At 35.5% G+C, this 23,856-nt stretch overlaps 1 protein-coding gene across 9 annotated transcripts in view; it reads left to right on the top strand.

The window, feature by feature from the left end:
• The window catches only part of CdGAPr (GTPase-activating protein CdGAPr), a 319,522-nt gene that overhangs the window by 253,849 nt on the left and 41,817 nt on the right, over positions 1-23,856 (top strand). For all 9 annotated transcript variants that reach the window (XM_069835028.1, XM_069835030.1, XM_069835027.1 and 6 more), the window contains 4 exons: positions 7,480-7,822; positions 11,027-11,129; positions 15,505-15,738; positions 20,716-20,966. In XM_069835028.1, coding sequence (XP_069691129.1) covers positions 7,480-7,822; positions 11,027-11,129; positions 15,505-15,738; positions 20,716-20,966 — 931 coding nt within the window. The remainder of the gene's footprint in view (positions 1-7,479; positions 7,823-11,026; positions 11,130-15,504; positions 15,739-20,715; positions 20,967-23,856) is intronic.

Genomic DNA, 23,856 nt, shown 5'->3' with positions numbered 1-23,856 from the left:
TTTTTGTAAAAGGCGAGGGTTCAAAGAGACTTGGTACTTATAGTACAAGATCTTAAAACTCACAGTGAATGAACTACCATTTATTGGAAACTACAAGACTTGAATGTAAAATTTCGTACTGAAATCTAACTTACAATTTCTCTTGTTGGTGTATATATAATTATTATAAAATATTTATGAAAGTGTCGAGGGCCATGGGTTGGACCGTGCTGTTATAAATAAACTGGCTTATTCTTTTTATTGTACTAATTAAAATGTCGTGACCATTAATTTTTGAAGTTGTAATGATTAAAAAAGAAACTAAAATTTAAACTAGAATGCTAAAATATTTTTTTCACAAAAACTTGCTTCCTAAATGCAAGTCATTCGTCATTGTCCTTATTCATGTACAGACCGATTATTTAGCCCTGACAGCTCAGCGACATGAAAGAGGGGAAGTAATAGGAGTAGTGGGGAGAGCTCCGGAGTGGAGATAAGGGCGAGCTGTCGGTAAAGGAATGCAGTATAGCTTAATATTGTACTAGAAACATACCGCTCTACTGCACGCATGACATCCTATCGCTCTGAAGGCAAGCGAGTGACTAACCCAAACACCCCTTGGCATAACTAAATGGACTCGCCTGACCCAGGCGCATATCTCTGGCGACTGTCAGGACTAAATAATTGTAATGTATTAGGAACAGAGGAAAATTTTTTAAGGAAAAATAATTTTAATTATTAATATTAGTGGAATATTTCTATGATACTAATTAATACATTAAAAATTAATAACTCAAAAATTAATTGAGATATCAGAACGAAAATTTGTATGGTGCTTGCCCATATTGCCTGTTTGATAGGACTTAAAATATAGAAGTTACAAGTTTCAGGTCCATTACCTTAAGAAAGAATGTCATTTTTAACAAAAAAGTAGGCTCGAATATTTGTTAAATCGAACACTGAGACATTCGGCATGGCGTAAGAGCTGTGAATATTGTCTACAGCGTAAGGCACTGAGTATCATTATGTAATTTCTGTTATTCTCAGCCAGTTTTGCATGACTCTAATGTCTATTATTGGAAAATAGAAGTTGTGAATGCTGAAGTATGAGTGATTTCTATGGAATAATAATAATAATAATAGTACTAGCAATAATAACAATATTAATAATATCTGCAAAATCAGCCATCAGAAATATTTTGTCGGATTCTTGGAAGATTTCGCGAGCCACAGCATGGGAACCACTGCTGTAGATAGCAGTGAAAACAGCCCACTTTGGGAGAATGACAACCATACAGATTTCAGACATGATTCGGATTTTAACTTAGACATGATGACAGAGACTTCATATTCTGAAAATGGAAATGGGACAGAATGTGATACATAGACAAAAGCATGATTCCCTCCCCTCCCCACGTCTACAATAGTTTCTGTGTATATTTGGCATGGATGCATGATATATTTGACAGCAATTTTTTTATACATATATTTTTGTTTAGTGTTTGGGTGTATGTTATATTCGATTACATGTTTTAATCGAATAAATCCGATATTAAATGTGCTTATTCATAGTTTTGGAACAGAGAGTCATTTCATGTTTCACAATGAATGTATTGTTTGTCCTGCACATAACAAATTGTTAGCTTATTGTGTGATGTGAGTTAAGAATGTGAAGCTAATTATGTTTTCATTATCTTATTTTATTTTCACTTTTGCATAACATCATAAGTGATAAACCAGTAGTTTCCTTCCTTGGGTTGAAAGGTATTTAATAGCTTCAGACATTATCACATAATCTCGCACATATGGCGTAGCAATCAAGTAATTAAGAGTCGGTGAAACCGACAAATCCACTCTGCTAATACGCAAAGATTTCGCATAACCACCGACTTAGAAAACCATGGATAACATTGGCCAACTGACTATATAATTGTGAATTACACTTCAGTCTCGATAATTCGAGTTGTATGGGACCAAGGCAATCTAGGTTTATCGAAAACTCTCATTATACAGAGAGGGAGGAAATTTTAAAATTCACGTAGTATAAACAAATCACTTTTACATACTGTCCTCCAAAGCAGAGAATTTCCTTGAGAGGTGCTCTGTTGTTCAGAGGTGCAAAAGGTAGATGCTATTGGCATACATGGCTAGGCTAATAATGCGCCAGATTATCTAATGTTGTTGTTGTTGTCATATTCGTCTAATGCTCAGCCCTTGGCAGTGAAGCCATTAGTGCTCTTGCTCTCCAATATTTTTCTATTAAGGATCCAGCAGGTAGGCCATTATAGGTTTCAAGATGGTCTTCAGTCATTTCTTCTTCTTGACTACAAAGAGGACAGTTTGGGTTATTTAAATTTCTATTTTGTTCCAAGTGCTTCACAAAACAGTTGTGTTCTGTGTCAAATCTGAATTTTTTTACTGCATTTTTGCAAAGTGCGTGAGGGTTGGTTTCTGGTTTGTTAATAATGATATTCCACTTTTTGTTCTTGACTTTGTTTTGTGATTCTGGGTTGTTGGTCTTTGTATCTGTTTTTAATTATTGTTTTTATGGCTGTGAAGGATAATTTTTTTTACTCTTCTTTTGAGGTAAGGCAGAGCCTTTCTTTGCAAGAAGATAGCAGTCTCGTTGCCAGAGATTCCACAATGTGCTGGTATCCATTGTAGTTGTACTTTTTTATTTTTTATTTATTTATTTATTTATTTTTTTTTGTAGTTTCGAAGTTGTTGGATCATTTGATGACATTCTTTAATTTGGATTGACATATTTTTGTTTGAATTAATAGCTTGAATTGCTGCTTTGGAGTCAGAGAAGATAAATTTTTGATATCTATGTATCCAGTATAAAGGCTAGCAAGATGTGGATAGCTGTTATTTCTGCATCAAAGTTTTTTGTATGTTATCCAACTGGTTGGTATAATGAAAATAGTGGGCATGTTATTCCTGATCCTGAGCTGTTGTTTTTCGTTGACAGATTGTCTACTGTTAAAGTAACAAACCTCTTCTCTTCATTTAAATCAAAGTATCTCTATGTGTTGTTTCGTGGTGCATACATAATAATGTGCAGGTAACATCACAAACTCTTCTTTTATTAAAACAATACTGACACAGACAAATGATACTAACATTATCTTGCTTTCATGTAAGGTGAAAATGATTTTAAGAAATTATTTAAACAAATTCTTCAATAACCAGATCATTTTGGCATCCTGAAGAGTTTTCATTGGGATATGTGATACTTAGCTTCAAATTAGAGTTGTTATTTTTGTCTCTTAAATTATGTTAATATTCTGCATTATTTCAGCCATACTATTCATTTCTTTCTGAAAATTTTTAATGGTTAGCATTTCTGTGAAACAAGTGGGCCCGGGTTCAAATCTTGGTTGGGAAAACTATCTGAGGCTTTCCCTCGACCAATTTAAGCAGAATTGCTGGGTAGCTTCCAGTATTGGACCTCGGACTTATTTCACCATAATTTATTCACATGTCATTATCATCATTACAGTTGCCCAGGTTAAGTTCAGTTCATGGTGCAGTGTGCTGTATACCTATAAGAGTGTGACTGTTCGGCAACACAAACCATTCACAGAAATAGGAATGTTACGAAGTTGACACATACTTTCATTATGAATTGTATGATTTTTACACAAATTCATGTTGCGAGTGATATTAATGTTTATAATTTATTTTCTTGAACTGTTACTCGAAAGACATTATTTATAATTCCTAAAGTAGACATTTGACTTCAGTTATATCATACATTATATGGCAGGGATGGCCAACCTTTTTGGGTTTGAAGGCTACCGCATGCTATCATTTATGACTTTGGAGTCAACTAGTAGACTGTTATCGACGTCTTGGCCACTATTGTTGTATGGTTTGAGTAAATATGTGTAATTACTTTTGCTCGAATTTGCCCAAAATAGTTGTACATGTATTATAATAATTTCTAATATTACTTTCATATTTATGAAAATTTGCATTTAAAAGTCATTTATTGATTCAGTGGTTCATTCATCCTTAAGAAATATGTTTATGACAAGGGATGCTAATCCTGTAACAAGGAGGCGCACTTCACTAATGTGACCATCTGGCATAGCTTCACCAAACCTGAGGGATTGTGGGACTTACACAAAATTCGAAATGAGTTGTAGAAATAATTCTGCATCATAACAGTTAGTTTCTCCAAAACATATAGAGCCAATGGACATAGTGCCTGGCTCATTCAGTTTATCTCTTTGTCTTATGCAAGAAGTAAAATATAAACATTTGTTTCAGTCAGTTTTCAATAAATCGCCATTTTGGGTTTTTGATTTCAAATGAAGATTCCTATTAAGTTTTTACTAAACATTTCATGTGCGTCATTCCCAGATAAATTGACTTGTAGATACTGAATATGAACAAAATCCCATTCAGTAGTTTATGAGAGGAATTGTTGTACATGGATGGACAGATTTTTTAAGGAATTTTAGATAAGGTCTCAAAAAGCCATAGTAGCTGACGTGCCCTTTTTAAGCCCCACTATTGTCATTGCAAGTTATCTTGAACCTTACATCCCCTAAGTCTGTCTTTGGAACTGCTCGGTACGGCGTGTACTCATCAACGTAACGGCACGGCAAGGTTGCCCCTCCCTCGGGTAACGTGACTCTTTTCAGAAAACGTTGGTTCTTTTACCTTACGGCTCTCTACTGTAAAAGAACTTGGTTCAATACAGACATCATCTTCTCTCGATACTCCGGTTTTGAGAGGAGAACATAGTTTCGTAGCAAGCTTTAATTAACCTGTAATAAGTAAGTATTTAAATATAATCGTGTGTACACTCCTCTCTCATCCAGGCTGAGGACCGGAAATGGACGAGTTACTACTGCTACTTCTATACATTATATAGGCCTGCATGACTTACACCTTCAGCTAATATGTACATATTCTTATAACAATATTTTACAGGTTATTATTTGAATTTACATTAATTTACAATTATACACAATCCATATCCCTATTATTGCTGCCATCATCGCTTGTTCCAAAATTAATTATTTTGCCAATGGCATCATCCATTCGGAATTATCTTCTTAATCGTAGGTACTACTTTCTGAACACAATAGAATTCTTCGATTGTATCCCGAATGACATGTTGATCAAAGTCGTCCACTTCAACTTTACACAAGTCTAATTCTGGAATGAAATAATATGTTTAGTAGAACTATAAGAAAATAATAACTTGCAACAGTAATTCATTATGTCGCTCTTAATACACACACTATTGTACATAACTATTATAGCAATAATTTCTAAACATTACATACCTATTCTTTCCCGGAGTAGTGTGAGGTTCATTCGGTTGTAATTCAATATTATTTTTAATTCTCTTCACGGAACTAATACTTTTGCCAGAGTATTTAGCCGCTCTCTCATATTCCTTAGCAAGAGGTTCCAGCAAATATTTGTTTAATTTTTCCTCCTCGCAATGCTTAATTTTATTATATTTGCGATAATTTCTCTTTCTCGGCTATGGATAACAGCGTTACTTTTTCTCCGCGGTGGTGTGATTTCACCATAATTACTACCCTGTGGTTGCTGCTCCATGGTAACACTACTGGTATGCAGTGAAGGAAATTGCTCTATGTTTCTTGACAAGAGATTATGCTGCGGAGCATGCGCAAACAACTCAGTTGGCTCCACCCACGTTAAGCGCTTCCTTCCCTCTGCCCCTCTGTCCCCGCTCAGAAAGTTCAAGATAACTTGCAATATCAGTAACTGGATGGACAGACAGAGACAGACCAACAAACAAGATACGGCATATCCAAAACAATTTCTTCGGTATTTCCGCGAAAATCTCGAACTTGATTTTTTTGCAGCATCAGTGCATCACATTACTTCTTCTTTATAGTTTGTATAGTGGTGGGGAAGATGAGCACATAAGCACAGACGAATTTTATTAAATTTACAAACTGGTCTAACAACCATCACCTTTCTTCACATAATAGATGAGACTAGTTAGTCATATTGGGTGACTCATATGTATGTTTATTTTTGTGTTTGTGTTACATGTAGAATACAGTATTTGAAAGGATGTTTCGTTTCTGATTATAGGTTTGTTAAGGAACAGAAATTTAGAGAGAAGAAAATCAACATACAATACTTACTTGTACAAGCAACTACGGTACAGAAAATTAACCTCTTAACCTCTCTATGCTATCCATAACTTAATGTTGCGCATTTCTTGGGTGAACATTGATGTAACTATGTCAAGTACTATATTTAACAGTGCTTGAAGAGGGTAGGCAAATTAGGATTCGTCAGAGTCTCTACCATATACCATAAAGTTTTGTGCTGTAAATATCAGAATATTCGAAGGTCTTGTATGTGGAGTGTTTGTGGCCAACCAAGAAACCAGTGTTACCTAACCTTTTGTACAAAAAAATTAATTCTTCTGTGTACCACTGGAACATTTTTATATTATTTACTTACCTATTCATTTATTTACTAAATTGTGAATTTGGTGTAAGTCTTACAGCATATCTGGGTGGCCAGTTAATGTTGTTCTATATGCATTTAGACATAGATTACAATAAACAAAAGAATAGTGATGTTACTGAATTATTTTGTGTTACCCTGAGAAAAATTACGCAATTAGAAAATAACCAAATTTTGACTGTGTTTGATGAAATGTGTTCATTATGTTATTAAACTATGCATTAACTAGAAAATTAAGTCATCTCCGTAATTTCAATAACAAACTGAACAATTTTAACAGCCTAATTTATTTTGATATAGACCTTTCGATAAACTTGTTTTTGTGCCATATTTTTCTTCAGATTTTGATTTTAATAACTGTAATTTATAGCAATTTTGTATTACCTTGTTCATGATAGTATCTTCTGGTGACTTGGTGCCTAAAAGTAGAGAAAAGGTGAAAGAAAATTCCTTCTTTATCATCTTCGTCTACCATGTGACCAGGAGTAATATATTCCTCCTCAACAGTTTTCACCACTTCAGAAATGGCATCCAGTTCTTCCAGGTTAGCAGAATTATAGTTGACCATAGCTGGAGGCATAGGAGACCAATCATCAGTCAATCAACCATACATATATAGAATTGACTACAACCACATCCACACTTCATGCATCTTTCACCACTGAGGTTAAAGATTTATAAGAGTTGCGAGATTAATGGTGATCGAAGCTGCTTGGGATATGTGAAACATGCATCCTTTGACCACTCCTTTTGTAAGCTTTTATTTTATCCCTCTGTTTTTCTCATTTTTGTCATTCTTAGAAGAAATAGAGAAAGTTGTATTACCATGATGATGTGATTGCAGACTTGTTGACAAGTGGCAGATACTTTTATGACCAAACAGGCTTAATCTAAGTCTCAAAGTGTGCACGCCCAGTGACACACACTTGCACACATGCGTGCATGCTATACACAAATGATAATTTGTTGGAATTTGGCTGTTGCAGTAGTCGTGAAAATAAGAGCATGATGCATGTGTGTCACCAGGTGGGGGATATGATCTCTGTAATTGATATGCCGCCACCAGAGGAATCTGTGTGGTGGCGGGGCAAACGGGGCTTCCAAGTCGGGTTCTTCCCCTGTGAGTGTGTGGCAGTGATTGGTGACAAGGTGCCCCGTAACCTGCAGCTGCCGGCACACCTTGCTCAGCAGCCCACACCTGAACAGCCCAGTAAACCTGTGCTCAGGAAACATGGCAAGCTCATCGCCTTCTTTCGCTCCTTCATCCTGTCACGTCCCTCCAGGCGCAGGCTGAAGCAGTCCGGCATTCTCAAGGAACGTGTGTTTGGCTGCGATCTGGGCGAGCATCTGCTCAACTCTGGACATGAAAGTGAGTTCAAGACGTGAATTATGAAGATCTGTTTAGAAATAGTGGGTAATACTATAGTACTTGCATTGTAATTTTTCTTTTGGCCTGGTACATAATGGTAATTTAGGTTCATTTTCCTGAGTGTGCTTCCTTGTTTATTATAAAGTGATAGACTTGGAATATTATGTAACATTCCTTAACATACTGAAATATTTGAGTTGGCTTAACTGTCATTTTTATTATAATTAAGTGTCAGTAATAGTCGAATGTTTACAAATGGTAATTTAAATTGGTATTACTGTTCATTCAACATGGGATTAATAAGTACACAAATACTGCAGCATTACATATTGGTTATGAACCGAAGCATTGTATGTGCACTTGAATAGTTATGAATATGGCTGCACTTGTGTAATTTTCTATCATAGTACAATTATATTTACAAGGTAATGGTTGAAGAAGCAATTGTGTAATTTATAGAAATTCTAGAATTTGGCTTTATAATTCATTAAGTGCTCAAATTTAGTTATTGTGCATGTTTAATTTTGTCATATTGCCTCATCTTCACTACTGTGGCCGAAGAAACACTAGAATCTTCAAACAAAGCAAAATAACCCCTTTTTAAATTAAGAAAAAATATTTTAAATGTTATCAGAAAAATATTCACTATTAGCAGTGAGACTAAACAAGAAGAAGTATAGCGAAAGTCATGGTTATTTCAATAAGTTACCGGTATCACTAAAAGTTAGTTGAAGTAATTTATTTTTATACCTACCTCAGTCTCATAGATATAATTCATGACAACACAATAATCCCTAGAGCCCGGATGTTTGGCAAAGTGCCTTTTTTACTGGGTGGAAGTAAATAATTATTCTCATAATATCCTAAATGTGATTTGAGGTAAATCAAAGTGATAGGGCGAATTTTTATTTTGCCTAATTTGTCTTTTTAAGGCGTTTCTTACTAATTCAATGATAAATGCCTTTTTTTTTTGTCATTTTAAAGCAATATTTCTTGTTGATTTGCAATTTTCTAATTAATTGTAATGCAATGTGTGATGACATTTAAATATATGAAACAATAACTCACTTTACTAACAATAGTAAATAAAAGTGGAATTTCAGCTTCAGTGTATAATAAAATTCTTCTTTCTAATAATAACACTATATACTTACATATCTCATTTTTTTATATTTATTTCGGTGCTTAATCTCCTAATAATCCTGCTTTAATACTATTGGTGTGATATGAATAATGATCGACAATCCACAGTTACAAATACAGAGTGTTTCCGAAGTGGTGTTTCAAACTTTCAGGGATGATGGCGAAGGGTACATGTATCAATTTGAGATAAGGAACCATGGTCCAAAAATGACTGAGTCGAAAGTTATAAGTAAAAATAGTTGTGTGGAAATGGAATTGTAATTTGACACCACGTGCCCTCCTTCCCTTAACCTTTGGAACAGTCGTGGAAAAATGGTATGGGCCAGATGTCTCCTACATGGGTATTTGGCCCGATACAATCTGTGAGCTTGTCTACTGTTCCCATTGGCTCATACGTATTCGAAAATCAGGTCTGCTTATTCCGCTCATGTGTACTCCTCCATTTCACTAGGACTGATCGACTGGACACTGCAACTTGTATACATACACTGCTGTCTATAGTCGTGCATATCAAGACCTATCATGTCGGTTACACATTACGCTATCTGCATTGCTTTAGTGTAGTTTCCTGTTCCCGTCCTTCAGACAGCGCACTGAATGGAATACTGTAAGTAGACAACGTAAACAACGTCAGATGAATACAGTATGTGTAAGATGTACAGATAAATACACATAAATAAGGTGTACAGAGGAATAAAATTATTTCATTTCCACACAACTATTTTTGCTTGTAACTTCCGACTCGGTCATTTCCGGACCAGGGTTCCTTATCTCAAATTGATACATGTGCCCTTCGCCATCATCCCTGAAAGTTTGTAACATCACCTCGGAAACACTCTGTATAATGTCATATCTTTATGATACCAACAATCAGCTTTATAATTTTAAATATTAAGCCCATTCTCATAGAAGTTGTCATGTAGCATTTTCAATTGTTTGCTTTCATTTTTCAAATCTTACTGTTACAATTTTGTGCTAAACATATTTATTACTGTATGAGAAAGAAATTTGAGTGAGGAACAGTCAATTATTGTCGGGTGACCGATTTATATTGATTAGCTATAATGCCAAAATTCAGTAAACCATTGAAAAGTAAACTTCACGCTTACGTTCGTGAATTTGGTGTCCATGTGTTCTCAACCAATGAAACAGTTTTGTTATATAAGGTCTGTGAAAAGACAGTTAATCACGAAAAAAGTGTTTTATAAGTCAACATGTGTCAACTACGAAGTATATATAACAAAATTTATAATGCCTTTTTTTTTTTTTTTTTCAAAATGTATTGTGCCTTTTTTTTTACGTTTTTATTACCTTTTTTGCCTGTTTTAACTGTTATAAATGCCTAAACATCCGGGCTCTAATAATCATCATAGAAGAAGGTGTAGTCGACCTGGGTAGCGCAGTCGCTATAGCACTGGCCTTCTTTGCTCGAGGTTGCAGGTTTGATCCCAGCCCAGGTCAATGGGATTTAAGTGTCGTTAATTGCGACAGGCTCAAGTCAGTAGAATACTGGCATGTAAAAGAAGTCCTGCTGGACAAAATTTAGGCACACTGACGATGCTGATATAACCTCAGTAGTTGCGAGGGTCATTAAATAAACCATAATTTTTTAAAAGAAGGTGTATGGCAATATTCATTCATTCATTCATTCATTCATTCATAGTGTTCTGACCAAGGGCTGATCTTTCACTGCAAACCCAGCGTAAGTTTAGATTTAAGATCTCTCCTGGCATCACATATTTATACTGTCATCCTATCATATCATCGGAGTAGCGTAACTCTGCCTTCCAGGTGCCCCAACTTCAGAAATTGGTTACACATAAGGCACTGTCAGGAGAGAAGACCAGAGATGTCGAAAGACAACCTAGTGGCATTGCGAGGAAAAAGAATTGTGATATTGTGTACGATCATAACTCTGGAGAAATGGATTTTATATTTTGATGAAGTTTGTTGTTAGTGTACCATGAAACTTTTTGAATAAACAAATCTTTCATATCCATGTTTATCAATAGGCCTATACATATGAAAATAGTACTAAAGTTGTGCAATTTGTCTTTCTAGTTCCAATGGTCTTGAAATGCTGTGCAGAGTTCATTGAAACTCATGGCATTGTTGATGGTATTTATCGGCTTTCTGGGGTCACATCTAACATCCAGAAACTAAGGTAAGACACATCCCAGTATATAATGTGTATATAATCTTCTACACTGTGTTGTCTGTACCATTAAAGTAGTCCCCCCTGGAGATGCGATTGGGGGACTATTTTACCTCTAGATAATTTTACCTTAATGGTATTCATTTCATATTGGAGTTAAATGGCAAGTTGTAGCCGATTTAAGTGAACACCATATTTTAACGTTTTGGTGGCTACTTCTTTCACACACAACCCCCAGAATGTCTGGAGGACCACACCTGCTGTTGGTCGACAGGTCCATTGGACCTAGCTGGGAGATCTTGTTGATCACCAGCTTTCCCTCCTTAAGCCACTGGAGGACGATTTTAGTGCCATAGCACGTCAGCACTAGGAACAGAAAAGTAGAAAGAGGAGGAAGGAAAGGGAAATGAACCCCTAGGCCTCGAAATCTGTGCTTCAGTGGCTGGTCATGATAATATCTTCGAAAAATATTGGAGTGCAAGAGGTCAAATGACTTTATTGTCAAACGCCTGGCATTAGAAAACAACAACACTCTGTTGTCTTTCACAGATATTTAAAGAAATTATTAAATAATTTTACATTTTGATTGTATTATATTATATTTCGTTCTAAGGATCATACAAGATGATGTTGGACACATTGAAAGAAAATTAAAAACTAGGATTAATTGTAAAACTACTGCACATTAATATAATAGCTACCCATAACAACAAATGCATATTTTTAAATAGACTAATGTTGATACCAGATAATAGCATAATTGGAAATAAAATGGAAGCTGCATTGACAAGAAAGATAGCTCTAGCCACAGACTTTTAAAAAATCTACCTTGTCACTCGGTTAAAAGGTTCACCAGATCAGTGTACCAAAACTTTGCTACATTACAGTGCGGAAGTTTTTCTATCAACAGACAGCAACACGAGAAATATATTCTACCCATAAATTCCTCATAGTAATTAATTTTTTTTAGTAGGTTATTTTACGACGCTTTATCAACAACTTAGGTTATTTAGCGTCTGAATGAGATGATGGTGATAATGCAGGTGAAATGGGTCCGGGGTCCAACACCGAAAGTTACCCAGCATTTGCTCATATTGGGTTGAGGGAAAACCCCGGAAAAAACCTCAACCAGGTAACTTGCCCTGACCGGGAATCGAACCCAGGCCACCTGGGTTTGCGGCTAGACGTGCTAACCATTACTCCACAGGTGTGGACATATATATAGTAATTAATATAGCAAAGTTTTGTTCACCTTGTACAGGGACATCATAAAAATATAAGGCTGAAGAAGAAACAGGAAAAGATCTACAATGCTCTAAATATAATCCAAAACATACCAGAAAAATCAATCGTGGTAACTTTTATATTGATTTTATACAGGCCATGACTGCATGAAAAAACATCTGCACAGAATCGAAATTTTCCAGTCTCTCAATATCATTGTAAAAACAGAATGAAATAATGGATCAATAACACTTCGGTGAATGTACATTTCTTAATAACAAAGAAAGCGTCTATGAGGAATATTAGCGTACAAAAAAACAAACACAAAATAGCAAATCATGTAAAATACTTTATCATTACTGAAAAATTATTAAGTTATTATAGGCCTACTACAACCTGAATGATCAACATTTTGCTATAAAATATATAGTAAGACAAAATCCCACGTTTGCGTCATTCCTAACTGTTGTTGTCTATTGCTGGACAGTTGACACATTGTCATGAGATAAATGTTCATGTTCATTTCTTTCTCCAGAAATTAATACTAGGTCTGTGTTTAGGTAGTCATATGCTGCTATTGAATCAGAGTGCAGAAAATGTTTAATTTTATTGCTGATTTTACCGTGATAGGTGCACAAATGTTGTTGTTGTTGTTTTCTAATGCCAGGCATTTGACAATGAAGTCATTTGACCTCTTGCACTCCAATATTTTTCAAAGATATTATCATGACCAGCCACTGAAGCATAGATTTTGAGATGTTCCGAATCCATTTCTTGGTTTGAGTTGCACAATGGACAGTTAGGGGACTGATATATTCCAATTCTATGCAGGTGTTTGGCCAAACAATCATGGCCTGTTGCCAATCTAAATGCAGCTATAGACGATTTTCGTGGTAAATCGGGAATTAACTGTGGATTTTGATGCAGAGAGTTCCATTTTTTCCCTTGGGATTGTGTTATTAAATTTTGTTTGTTGAAGTCTAAGTATGTAGATTTAATATATCTTTTCACAGAGTAATACGTAGATTTAGTAACAGGTCTGTAAGTAGCAGTGCTGCCCTTCTTTGCTAGAGCATCCGCATTCTCATTTCCCAGGATTCCACAATGGGATGGTATCCATTGGAATACAATTCTTTTATTGAGTGATATTAATTGAGAGAGCATTTTAGTTATTTCTCCCGAAGGTGTGTGTTTAGAGACGATTGATAGAATAGCTGCTTTGGAGTCTGACAATATAACTGCATTCCTAAATTTATTGATGTGGCATAGAAGATTCCTGAGACTCTCCCTTATTGCAATGATTTCACCATCAAAACTTGTTGTTCCATATCCAAGAGATCTATAAAGTGAGAAGAGACAGCACGTAACACCTGCATCGGCACCTTTTTCTCTGGAGATCAAGGATCCGTCAGTGTATAAATGAAGCCAGTTTTGTGGAGGGTACCTAATATTAATTGTCTCTAAAGACAATTGTTTCAGTATTTCAGTGTTTACTTCTGATTTCAGTATTTCTTCTGTTAAATTTAGATTATATTCTATATTTAATAGAGTTAAAGGGTTTGGTTTAATTTGTAAGTTTTCTTTTAAATTCGGGATATTGATTTTCTGTTTTAATTCTTGAACAATGGATATGAAACTTTTTTGAGTTTTCAATCTACAGAGAGGACTGTATGAATGCCAATTGTTTCCTGGTAATGTGATAAGTTTTTCATATTGAATCAGTGCATTTTCTTCTATTGTCATTTTGATGCTGTTAATATTAGTGAGGAATCTCATAGAATCTATTGGAGTTGTTTTGATTCCACCAGTAACGAGTCTGAGAGCTTGGTTTTGAACATATTCTATGTCGTTTATGAAAGGTGAGGTAATCAAAGTTTCTCCGCAGTATGTCAGCACTGGCTGTATAAACATTTTGTATGTAGTGTTCAAAGTATTCCTAGAGCATCCCCATTTCTTTCCTGCTAGTCTTTTTAGAAGGGAGAATCTTTTACGAGCTTTTTCAGAAATGTATTTCAAATGGTTGCTCCATGTTAACTTACTATCGAAAGTAACTCCAAGATATTTGGATTCAAAAGTCCTAGGAAGGTGTTGGCCATTGTATTGGATATTGAATGTATATAATGTATAATCCTTTCTGAATGCAGCATATGCTTATTGTTGTGTTACTGTCATTGACACAACAGAGTTCCATATAATTTTACTTGAAAAAAAAAAGTATATTGGTTGTATGCAAAGAATTGTTAATTTTTTGACTTGATCATACTATATTACTTCATCATAGAATATGTTGCTGCATTGATAAACAGGCATCCGTGATCTGTAACAAACTGGACTGTTCATGTAAATGAAAGTTTTCTGTAAGCAATTTTTTAAATCGTAAATACCACTGTGTTAAATATGTATTTTGTTTAATAACAAAATGAAATAACAAGTATTAACTTAAGAGTGCATTCATACATTGTTATTATCATTTTAACAGCCCTGTAACTTTTTATAGAAACTTCTGTCTTCCTTCTTTATTGCATTCTCGCCCAGTTCTTCACTACCATATATTCTTGGGTGCTATTATTATCCTGAATTGCGGAATATCATTTGGTTTGTGGATTTTGATCTGCTTAATAAGAATTAATTTATGAAACAATTTATTATTCATAATTTTTTATTCTTTCTGTCACTTAGTGTTATATTGTTTCATTGAATATGCTATATTTAAACAATTATCTATTGGTAGGGACCTGACAAATCTTTGCCGTTATATTTCTAATTGTCACATTCATTGTTGCTTTCAAAGAAAGTATGACTTTATCCGATGGCAAACACAAGCAGTAATTTAAACTTTTACTTTTATATTTCTACAATGCGAAACTCATTATCACTTTAAACGTAATATGAACTGACTGGAAAGCTTCGATATTTTCATTGTTACAGCTACAGAAATAAATTAAATACACAGGCAGACAATTAAATTGAGACAATAAAAGGCCTTTGTTTTGCAATTAAGGCATTTATATTAAAAAAGCCAAGTTAAAACTTCCTTTATTTCAGTCCCAAAGATGTAATTCTTACAGATTCACTTGTAAATTTAACACATTTAAAAAGGGATTCTCCCATAGTGTCAGTCATTAATAATAATGTTTTTTTTTCTTCGTTTTCTTTCCAGAAATGCATTTGATGAGGACCGGGTGCCAGCTCTATATGAGGATGAAGCAATCCTTCAGGACATTCATTCTGTTGCATCACTTCTTAAGATGTATTTTCGTGAGCTTCCAAATCCATTGTGCACATACCAGTTGTACCATACGTTCGTGAATGCTGTTCAGTCAAGTCAGGAGGAGGGGTATAGACTGCTTCGCATGAGAGATGCAGTGCAGAAGCTGCCCCCTCCGCATTACAGGTATATTGTAATTGCAGAGGCTGTTCGCAGTTGGAAGACATTGATTCCTTTCAAATGTTTATCAGGAGACACATGAAATAGTAAAATGTAAATGTGCTAAGTAATGCAATGTAGTAAATAATATAGATAAGTAAAGATTTCTGCATTTTCGGAGGTAGCTCCAACTTTCTACCTGATTTTGAAGTGTTCAAATACTACCTAACGTGATGTGTGCTTAGTCAACAAGAGATGGATTATGTAAAGTATTGAGCAGATATTCGAGTTACAATATTTAAGTTGCCATTTTGCCTAGTATTACATATTTCCATGAACATTTCCTTCCAGATTAGATATATCTTCTTCCATGTCCTCCAGTTTGTACTACTTATTACCATTGTCTTCTCACCATATTCTTGAAGAATCTTAACCAACACTCTCTGGGTTTTCTCTATCCTCGAATCCAACATTGTTATTGTGCACCTTTATTCATTTAAGCTAGTAGAATCTCGCAAAGTGTCCTTCCTACTGTTATAAGTAAAGTACCTATATTATGCTAGAGTTGGGAGATATGTGTTAACTTGCAGTAACTGAAGAGACAGAGAAGTAAGAATATGTTGGGATGTTGCCACATTGTATACAATTGACATTATTTGATCTTTACTCATAAATAGTGCCGGTATCTACCTCTCATCAGCTTCGTTTTCTCAATCCCATTTGTGAAGTATTGATGTGCTTCTTGTGCATTTTGTGGTCTTGTTTGTGTAAAATTATGCTTGAATTTTTTTCATTGTTCATTACATACTGTATGGTTGAAAATCTCTATAATGTAACAGTATTAATGTCATTAAGCAAGAAACCTCGGTAGCATTCTGAGCAGAAGAGAGTGTTCTAATCAAATGACACTTATTGGCTGCAGAGTGTGAAGTGAATTTCATTAGACCATACATTCAATTTTCACATGTACTCCAAATTATCCCCAGATTTAGTGAAGTTGTAAGGTATTAAACTGTACAGAGCAGAATGACAATAATCATATGATGTTCTGCATCTGCTGCTTTTAGGACAGAAAGTAATTGGCTTTATTGAATTTAGTTGGATCAGGATTATTTATAGGATGAATTTGCGATATTGGCCAATAACATTTCAGAACTGCCAATCACATTTATGTTTCTTGATAAGACGCTTTGTAAGGAAGTGTCTTATCTGATAAAATGTCTCGTACATGTAATCACATTAGAATGCAGTGATTACTTTGAACATTGCGTTTTCAATAACTGTAACTTCAAGTAATAAATAAAATATCTGTAAAAACCTTTCGTGTTTTTGTTCTGTTAATGAAACATTTCAGCTTATTTTACTTTTGAAGTTAAGTATTGTTGTTTTATATTTCCACTCTGAGTAGTTGGTAATAATATTTAGTATGTTGTGATAGCAGTTTGTTTTTGAACTTCATTAAAAGGAAACATAATAATGTCTTATTGCTTTGTTTTATAATTATTATTATTATTTATGAAAGTAATTCAGTTTTACAAGTTATTTAATTTTATTTGTTGAACAATGTGTTATTAAATTGCACTTCTGGTTTCATCTTATTAGCATAATTTCACTCGCCTTTCGGGCTTGTGAAATTATCAACAAGATGTAACAGCACTCATGCGATTACTACAGATAAATGCTTTTTGAAAAGTCAAGAGTAATTAGTATGAATTGCATTCGAGCTCTGTCTTTATTACAAGTATCACATTCAGTGGCAAAGCTCTTAAGAGGCTTTTGAGGTTTAGCCTACCCAAAAAATTTGAGTTATTATACCTAGAAACAGTAGCCCTGTAAGTTTGTAATAACGCTGTATTGCAACACTTGGTTTCACTCCGATTCTTCCATATACGAGGGGGACCCAAAAATAATAGGTTTTATATATATATATATATATATATATATATATATATATATATATATATTTATATTGAACTCTACATTCACAGTACTTTAGTCTCAAAGTATTGTCCATGTGCATTAATGCACTTGTCCCAGTGCTTTTGCCACTGCTGAAAACAGTGCTGGAACTTTTGAGGTAGGATACTGTTCAAAGCCGTTAGCGTGTTTTACTTGACGTCATCCACATCACTGAATTGCTTTCCTTTCAGAAATTTCTTCATCCATGGAAACAAAAAAAAAGTACAATGGATCCAGATTGGGTGAGTAGGGTAGATGAGGCACAAGCACCATGTTGTTGTTTGTCAAAAACTGTCGGACCGTCAGAGCTGTATGGGCTAGAGCATTGCCATGGTGAAGCAACCAGTTCCCATTTCTCCACATTTTGAGCCGTTTTTGTCGCACACTCTCTCATAATCTTCGTAACACATCCAAATAGAAATGTTGGTTCACTGTTTGTCCTGGCGGAACGAACTCTTTGTGGACAATGCCATTCACATAAAAAAAACAAATCAACATTGTTTTCACATTTGATCGCACTTGACGTGTTTTCTTGGGTCGTGGTCGAGTTTTCCACTGGCTCGATGCTTGCTTTGATTCTGGATCATACCCATAGCACCAAGACTCATCCCCAATCACAATTCTTTTAAGAAAATTTGGTTCATTCTGCACTTCACTCTTCAAGTCGCGGCAAACTCTCACATGGTTTTCTCTTTGGTCATCTGTGAGCAAGCAAGGAACAAATTTTGCAGACACCCATCTCATGTGCAAATCTTTGGTTAAAATTCGCTGGACCATGCTCCATGACAGGTTCGTTTGCTCAGAAACTTCGTCAATGGTCTTTCGATGATCTTCATCAATTGCACGTTCGATTTTGGCAATGTTTCCATCATTTCTTCCTATTGAAGGATGCCCGGGGCGTGGCATGTCTTCAGTTGACATTTTGCCAGATTTGAAATGGGAAAACTATTCGTAGACCTGTGATTTCCCCAAAGCATCATCATTAAAAGCTTGCCAAAGCATCCCAACGGTCTCGGCTGCAGTTTTCCCTAACAGAAAACAAAATTTCACACACACTCTTTGTTCCTTGTGGTTGGCTTCTCACTAATCGCCAAACGGTTGAAACAGGAACGCAGACAACACAGCACCACAAACAAACCACTTAACTCAGACTGACACCAGCTTACTAACGGTCGCGGGAGACTCCAAACTAACACCACCTAACAGCACAACTCGTAACTACAAAGCATGCACGTGCAACAGTTCGGTTCCGTTTACTTTTGGGTCCACCCTCATATTAACTTCACTGTTGGCAGTCATTCCAGTATGTAGAGTTCAGTGCGAGGCTTGTGACGAAAGCCTTTGAAGGCATGGCTACGGCCTTGACTTGCAAGCTTGAGGGGAGACAAGGAAGAAGGTATCAATTCGCCACATCTTCATATGAAACGAGACTAGTCTTTTGTGACAATAATATGTTGCGCTATATTGGTGTTGAATGCGCTGCATTGTTGAATGTTAGTTTAATCAAAAGTGCGTGTGGTGTGGGCGTGTGTGTGTGCGCGCGCATGCACGCATGCACGTGTTTTTTCTTAACATATTAACTTTGTTTAAAATGGCTCATACTGAGTGAACTTTGAGGTCATTATTTGTAGAATTAAAAGAGAAACCATTTGAAGTTGGACGTGTGGAACAAAATGTGCTTACAAAGATTGGAGATCGACATCACATTTACATATTAAAATAGCAGATGGAAGAAGACCAAATATAAATTTTCAGTTTTCATAGTATAAAAGATGTGATTGGCTAACGAGGTGCTTTGAGACAGATAAGTTATATTGTTATGCCTGTATTCTGTTTGGAGATGAAAATGAATGGTCATCATCTTCTTGTGGGGTCTGTGTCACAAAAAATGTTGATAGAAAAAACATTTGCTGTATAAAAAGATATAAGGTAAGAATTTTTCAACCTACCCAGTATTTACATCTTAGCTTCGCCACTGGTCGTATTGTGATGATTTTAGTTTCTTTCGGAATTTCTTAGTCTCTTATTCGTGGTGCTAAAATAATTTACACTATTGTATTTGTTAGCCAGTCTTTCATTGCTGTTATTGAGAGTTTTATAAGTGTCTTTTGATCTGTCTTGTTTATTTCGTTCTAACCAATACCAATTCAACATCCATGTTTCTATTCAGGAGAGAAATTATTTTTAAATAAACTCATGGCTGGTTGGAAGACTGACTGGCCAACTACCTATCCACTGGCAGACTGATTGATTCACCATCCAACCTATGGACTGAACAACAGACCGACCAACTGACTGATGGACAGACAGATTATCAGAGCAACTGGTATTCAATGAACAGAATTTTATCCAGTCAGCAGATTTCAGTTTCCTCTGATATGCATTGTGCACAAATCCTTCTATTACTGCAGAATTTGGAATTATCAAGAAACAGTGGGAAATTGCAGATAATACGGAAATACCAAGAAAAAGATCCCAACACCACCTTTGTGCATCACAAATTTATGTTGGTCTTGTCAGGATTCGAAACAAGATTTTTAATATGGAAAGCCACTGCTCTCACAGATGAGTAGTGCACCAAATAAATTGTGCTAGTCCCATTACTGATAAAGAATGATAATACAAATATCATTAACCTTAGGTTTCATTTGTAATATAAACTTTATATTGTCTTACTTATTCTTCATTGTTTAATTAAAATGCCTACTTATTGTTGTCAGTTCACAGCTGGTTCCTACTATGAAATTATATCATGTAATAAGAAATATATTTAGTAGTAAAGAGATTATTTAATTTAGTATGCTGGCTTTGTATTTATATTTTTCTGGAATTCAGTCCCTTAGGAAAGCTATTCTGATTGAGATGTTTTATTTTTTTTTCTTTGGCAAATGCTGAGATAATATTTGAACATAGGCCACAACCATCTTCTTTCAAATCCCTTTCTTATCACATATTACTAATGCTGAATAACTAGTCCAGTTCGATGAACTTACTGATATAAATGAACACTCTAGAACTCAGAGGCTTGCCTTGGTTGTGCTGCAGGACACTGGAGTACTTGATGCGTCACCTGGCTCGAGTGGCAGAGCGAGGACATTTGACTGGAATGACTCCTCGAAATGTAGCCATTGTATGGGCTCCTAATCTTCTACGCTGCAAAGAGCTCGAAGTGGGAGGGGTTGCTGCTTTGCAAGGTGTAGGGGTACAGGCTGTGGTCACTGAGTTCCTAGTCTGCTACACTGACCTCATATTCTGTGATGGTCTTCCACCTCTCAGCAATTTGCCCCAGCCTCAAGGTATTGTTTTCTGATATAATTTATTAATAAATTTAGTGCATGACTTTTAAGTATTGATAGATTGATATAATTAAGAATGAAATTATGTGTTATGTTTGAGGCGTAAAATACGGAAAGTATTTATGGCTACTATTTGAGAAACGTCGTGAGTTGTTTATGTATGGCTACTAAATCAGATGTTGAAGGTAAACTGGATATGGTCGAGTTGCACAGTGGAAGCGTAGGAATAATCATTACAGTAAATTAAACAATATAATATATAATTAAATGACTATATAAAATAAGAGTTACAAATATGTACAATGAGATGATTAACATGAGTTAACAAAGGCATAGATAATAATGAGAGACAACAATAAATAAAGTACACGAATAGTCAGACTGAAGTTAATGGCCGCCTATTGATACATTGTGTTCTACCAGGCTACTTCTGGCACGAAGCCATACACAATCTTAATTCGTCCAGTAACAATCTATGAGCACACATCTGTACAATATATAATAATCACAATATGGCATAGACTAAAGAGAGAAGGAAAATATGTCGAATAATTTGGAAAATACCTAGTCAATACTCTACCCATTTAACGAATCTCTGTTCATACTCAATACATGTCCCTTTGACCTGAAACTTTCTAGAACGATCCCTGATAATAAACCTGTGACTTCCGCATTCCTGAAACTCCATACAATTTTATCGCTACTCTCCGCAGCACACTTTACAATATTAGTCCCTTATACAATGACAATTCCCAACTAATATTCCACCAATATAATCTCCAATGACTATAGAATATAAATCTCTGTGGCACAATATCCTTTCTACGTAACCCAAATCTCCAAGAAATAACCTATCTATGTTTCCAAGCAGAAGGCCAGTTCCCAAGCATAATTATACACATCTTTACATGATAAGTTTCTGATTCTATCACAAGACTGATTCCAAAAGATAACTAAACTTCATATAGACATCGAAACAGGTCCACAAGTATAACCATAATTATCAGAAACATATATTGAATAATAAGTGTCACAGTTAACTACATGATTAGTCGAAGGCAGATTTCCGAGTCTATTAAAACACTGAATAATAACGGTCACTGAATGTATCTTAACTAAATGATTAGACCGAGACAGATTGCCAAATATATTAAATAAAATTGTCACTGAATGTATCTTCACTACATGGTTAGGCCAAGGCAGATTTCCGAGTATATTGAATAATATCTATCACTGTTAACTACATGACTAAGCTAAATGTATGTAAACTACATGACTATGTCGAGGCAGATTTCCGAATGTATTGAATAATATCTATTACTGTTAACTACATGACTAAGCGAATGCATATTCCCAAATATATCAGAACACTGAATGTACGTTAACTACATGATTAGGCCGAGGCAGATTTCTGAATAATCTGTCACTGAATATACACTGACTGGCAAAAAAAATGGAACATCTTGAATATTTCCAGGTAACATTTAATTATGGAAACTTCATGAATTATTATGCAACTAAATTGATTTTTGAGGTAAATTAAATGACTCTACGATAGAAATATCATAAAATATAGAACAAAATATCATAAAATTAAGGTTTAAATTAATACCTGTTCACACATTAAAACAATTTGTTGCTGATGCGAGTAACCCGCATCAGAGACACAACCTAGTAGTGGGTGTTTCCTCCTCTTGCTCTGATGATAGCTTCCATTCGGCTTGGCATGCTTCATACCACAGTATTAATGTATTCTTGCCCAATGTTTTCCCAGTCCTGCTATAAAGCTTCCCTCAATTGTTGCATTGTTTCTGGAGGGTGATCTCTGCATCGAACACATCATCCTAGATTAGCCCATACATGCTCTATCGGATTTAAGTCTGGGTTGCATGAAGGCCACCCAAGAGACACGATACCAATTTCATCCAAAAAATCTGACACGCACCGAGCAGCATGAGGACGGGCATTATCATGCATAAGGATGAAATTTTCTCCTGCAAATATCGAGAATGGAACCATATGATAATGAAGAACCTCATCAATATCGTGCTGCTGTCAGAGATCCATTTTCGATGAGGACAATCTCCATTTTCTCGTTCGTAGATATTCCTGTCCAGACAATAATGGAGCCATCTCCAAATGGTGTGCGTTTAGAGATCATCCAGTCAAGATAGCGTTCTCCTGGTCTCCTCCATACTCGTTGCCTTCCATCTGGTCCTATTACACAGAATTTGGACTCGTCTGTAAGTAGTACATGGCTCCATTCTTCATGTGTCCAATGTTGGTGGTTCCTTGGAAGTGCAAGGTGATTTCTGCATTGTTCTGCAAACAGCAGAGGACCATTTGCGGGCCTCCGAGATCTCAGATTTGCTTCATCAAGCCTTCTTCTAACTGTCCTTTCACTGATGTTGTTGTGTGTGGCCAATTAAAGTCGATTACTGGCTTCGACAGCAGTGATGTGCCAGTCCTGCAAGATCTGATGCACCAAAAATCGATCATCTCTGACTGAAGTTTTTCTCTTATGGCCTGAACCCGGTCTCCTAGTGTACTGCTGCGTTTCCCAAAAGCAATGCAGTGTCCTATGCACCATAGAGGGAGCTGCAGTCAATGTCTGGGCAACATGTCCTCCAATGCCACTGCAACTGCTACTTCATGAGATGAGAGAGGCATATTTGATAAAAACACAAAATGACTGCCTTATATCAAATGGAAAATGCAACATTGTACTCATAAATTTTGCGTTATTCATTTTTTCCCCTAGATCTTCAATTTAACGTCTCCTGTGCAGAAACAAAGTTTTTAAATGTTATTATGTAGCAGATATCGCTATTAAAGTTTAACTTAAAGTTTTTGGATTCTAAAAGTTTAAAATTGATGCAGATAACAAATT

This window comes from Periplaneta americana, chromosome 9 (genome assembly GCF_040183065.1).
Source record: "Periplaneta americana isolate PAMFEO1 chromosome 9, P.americana_PAMFEO1_priV1, whole genome shotgun sequence".
In the NCBI taxonomy this organism is placed as follows: Eukaryota; Metazoa; Arthropoda; class Insecta; order Blattodea; family Blattidae; genus Periplaneta; species Periplaneta americana.
Note: the sequence above shows the minus strand (reverse complement) of the source record. Positions and strands in the feature narration are given on the sequence as shown.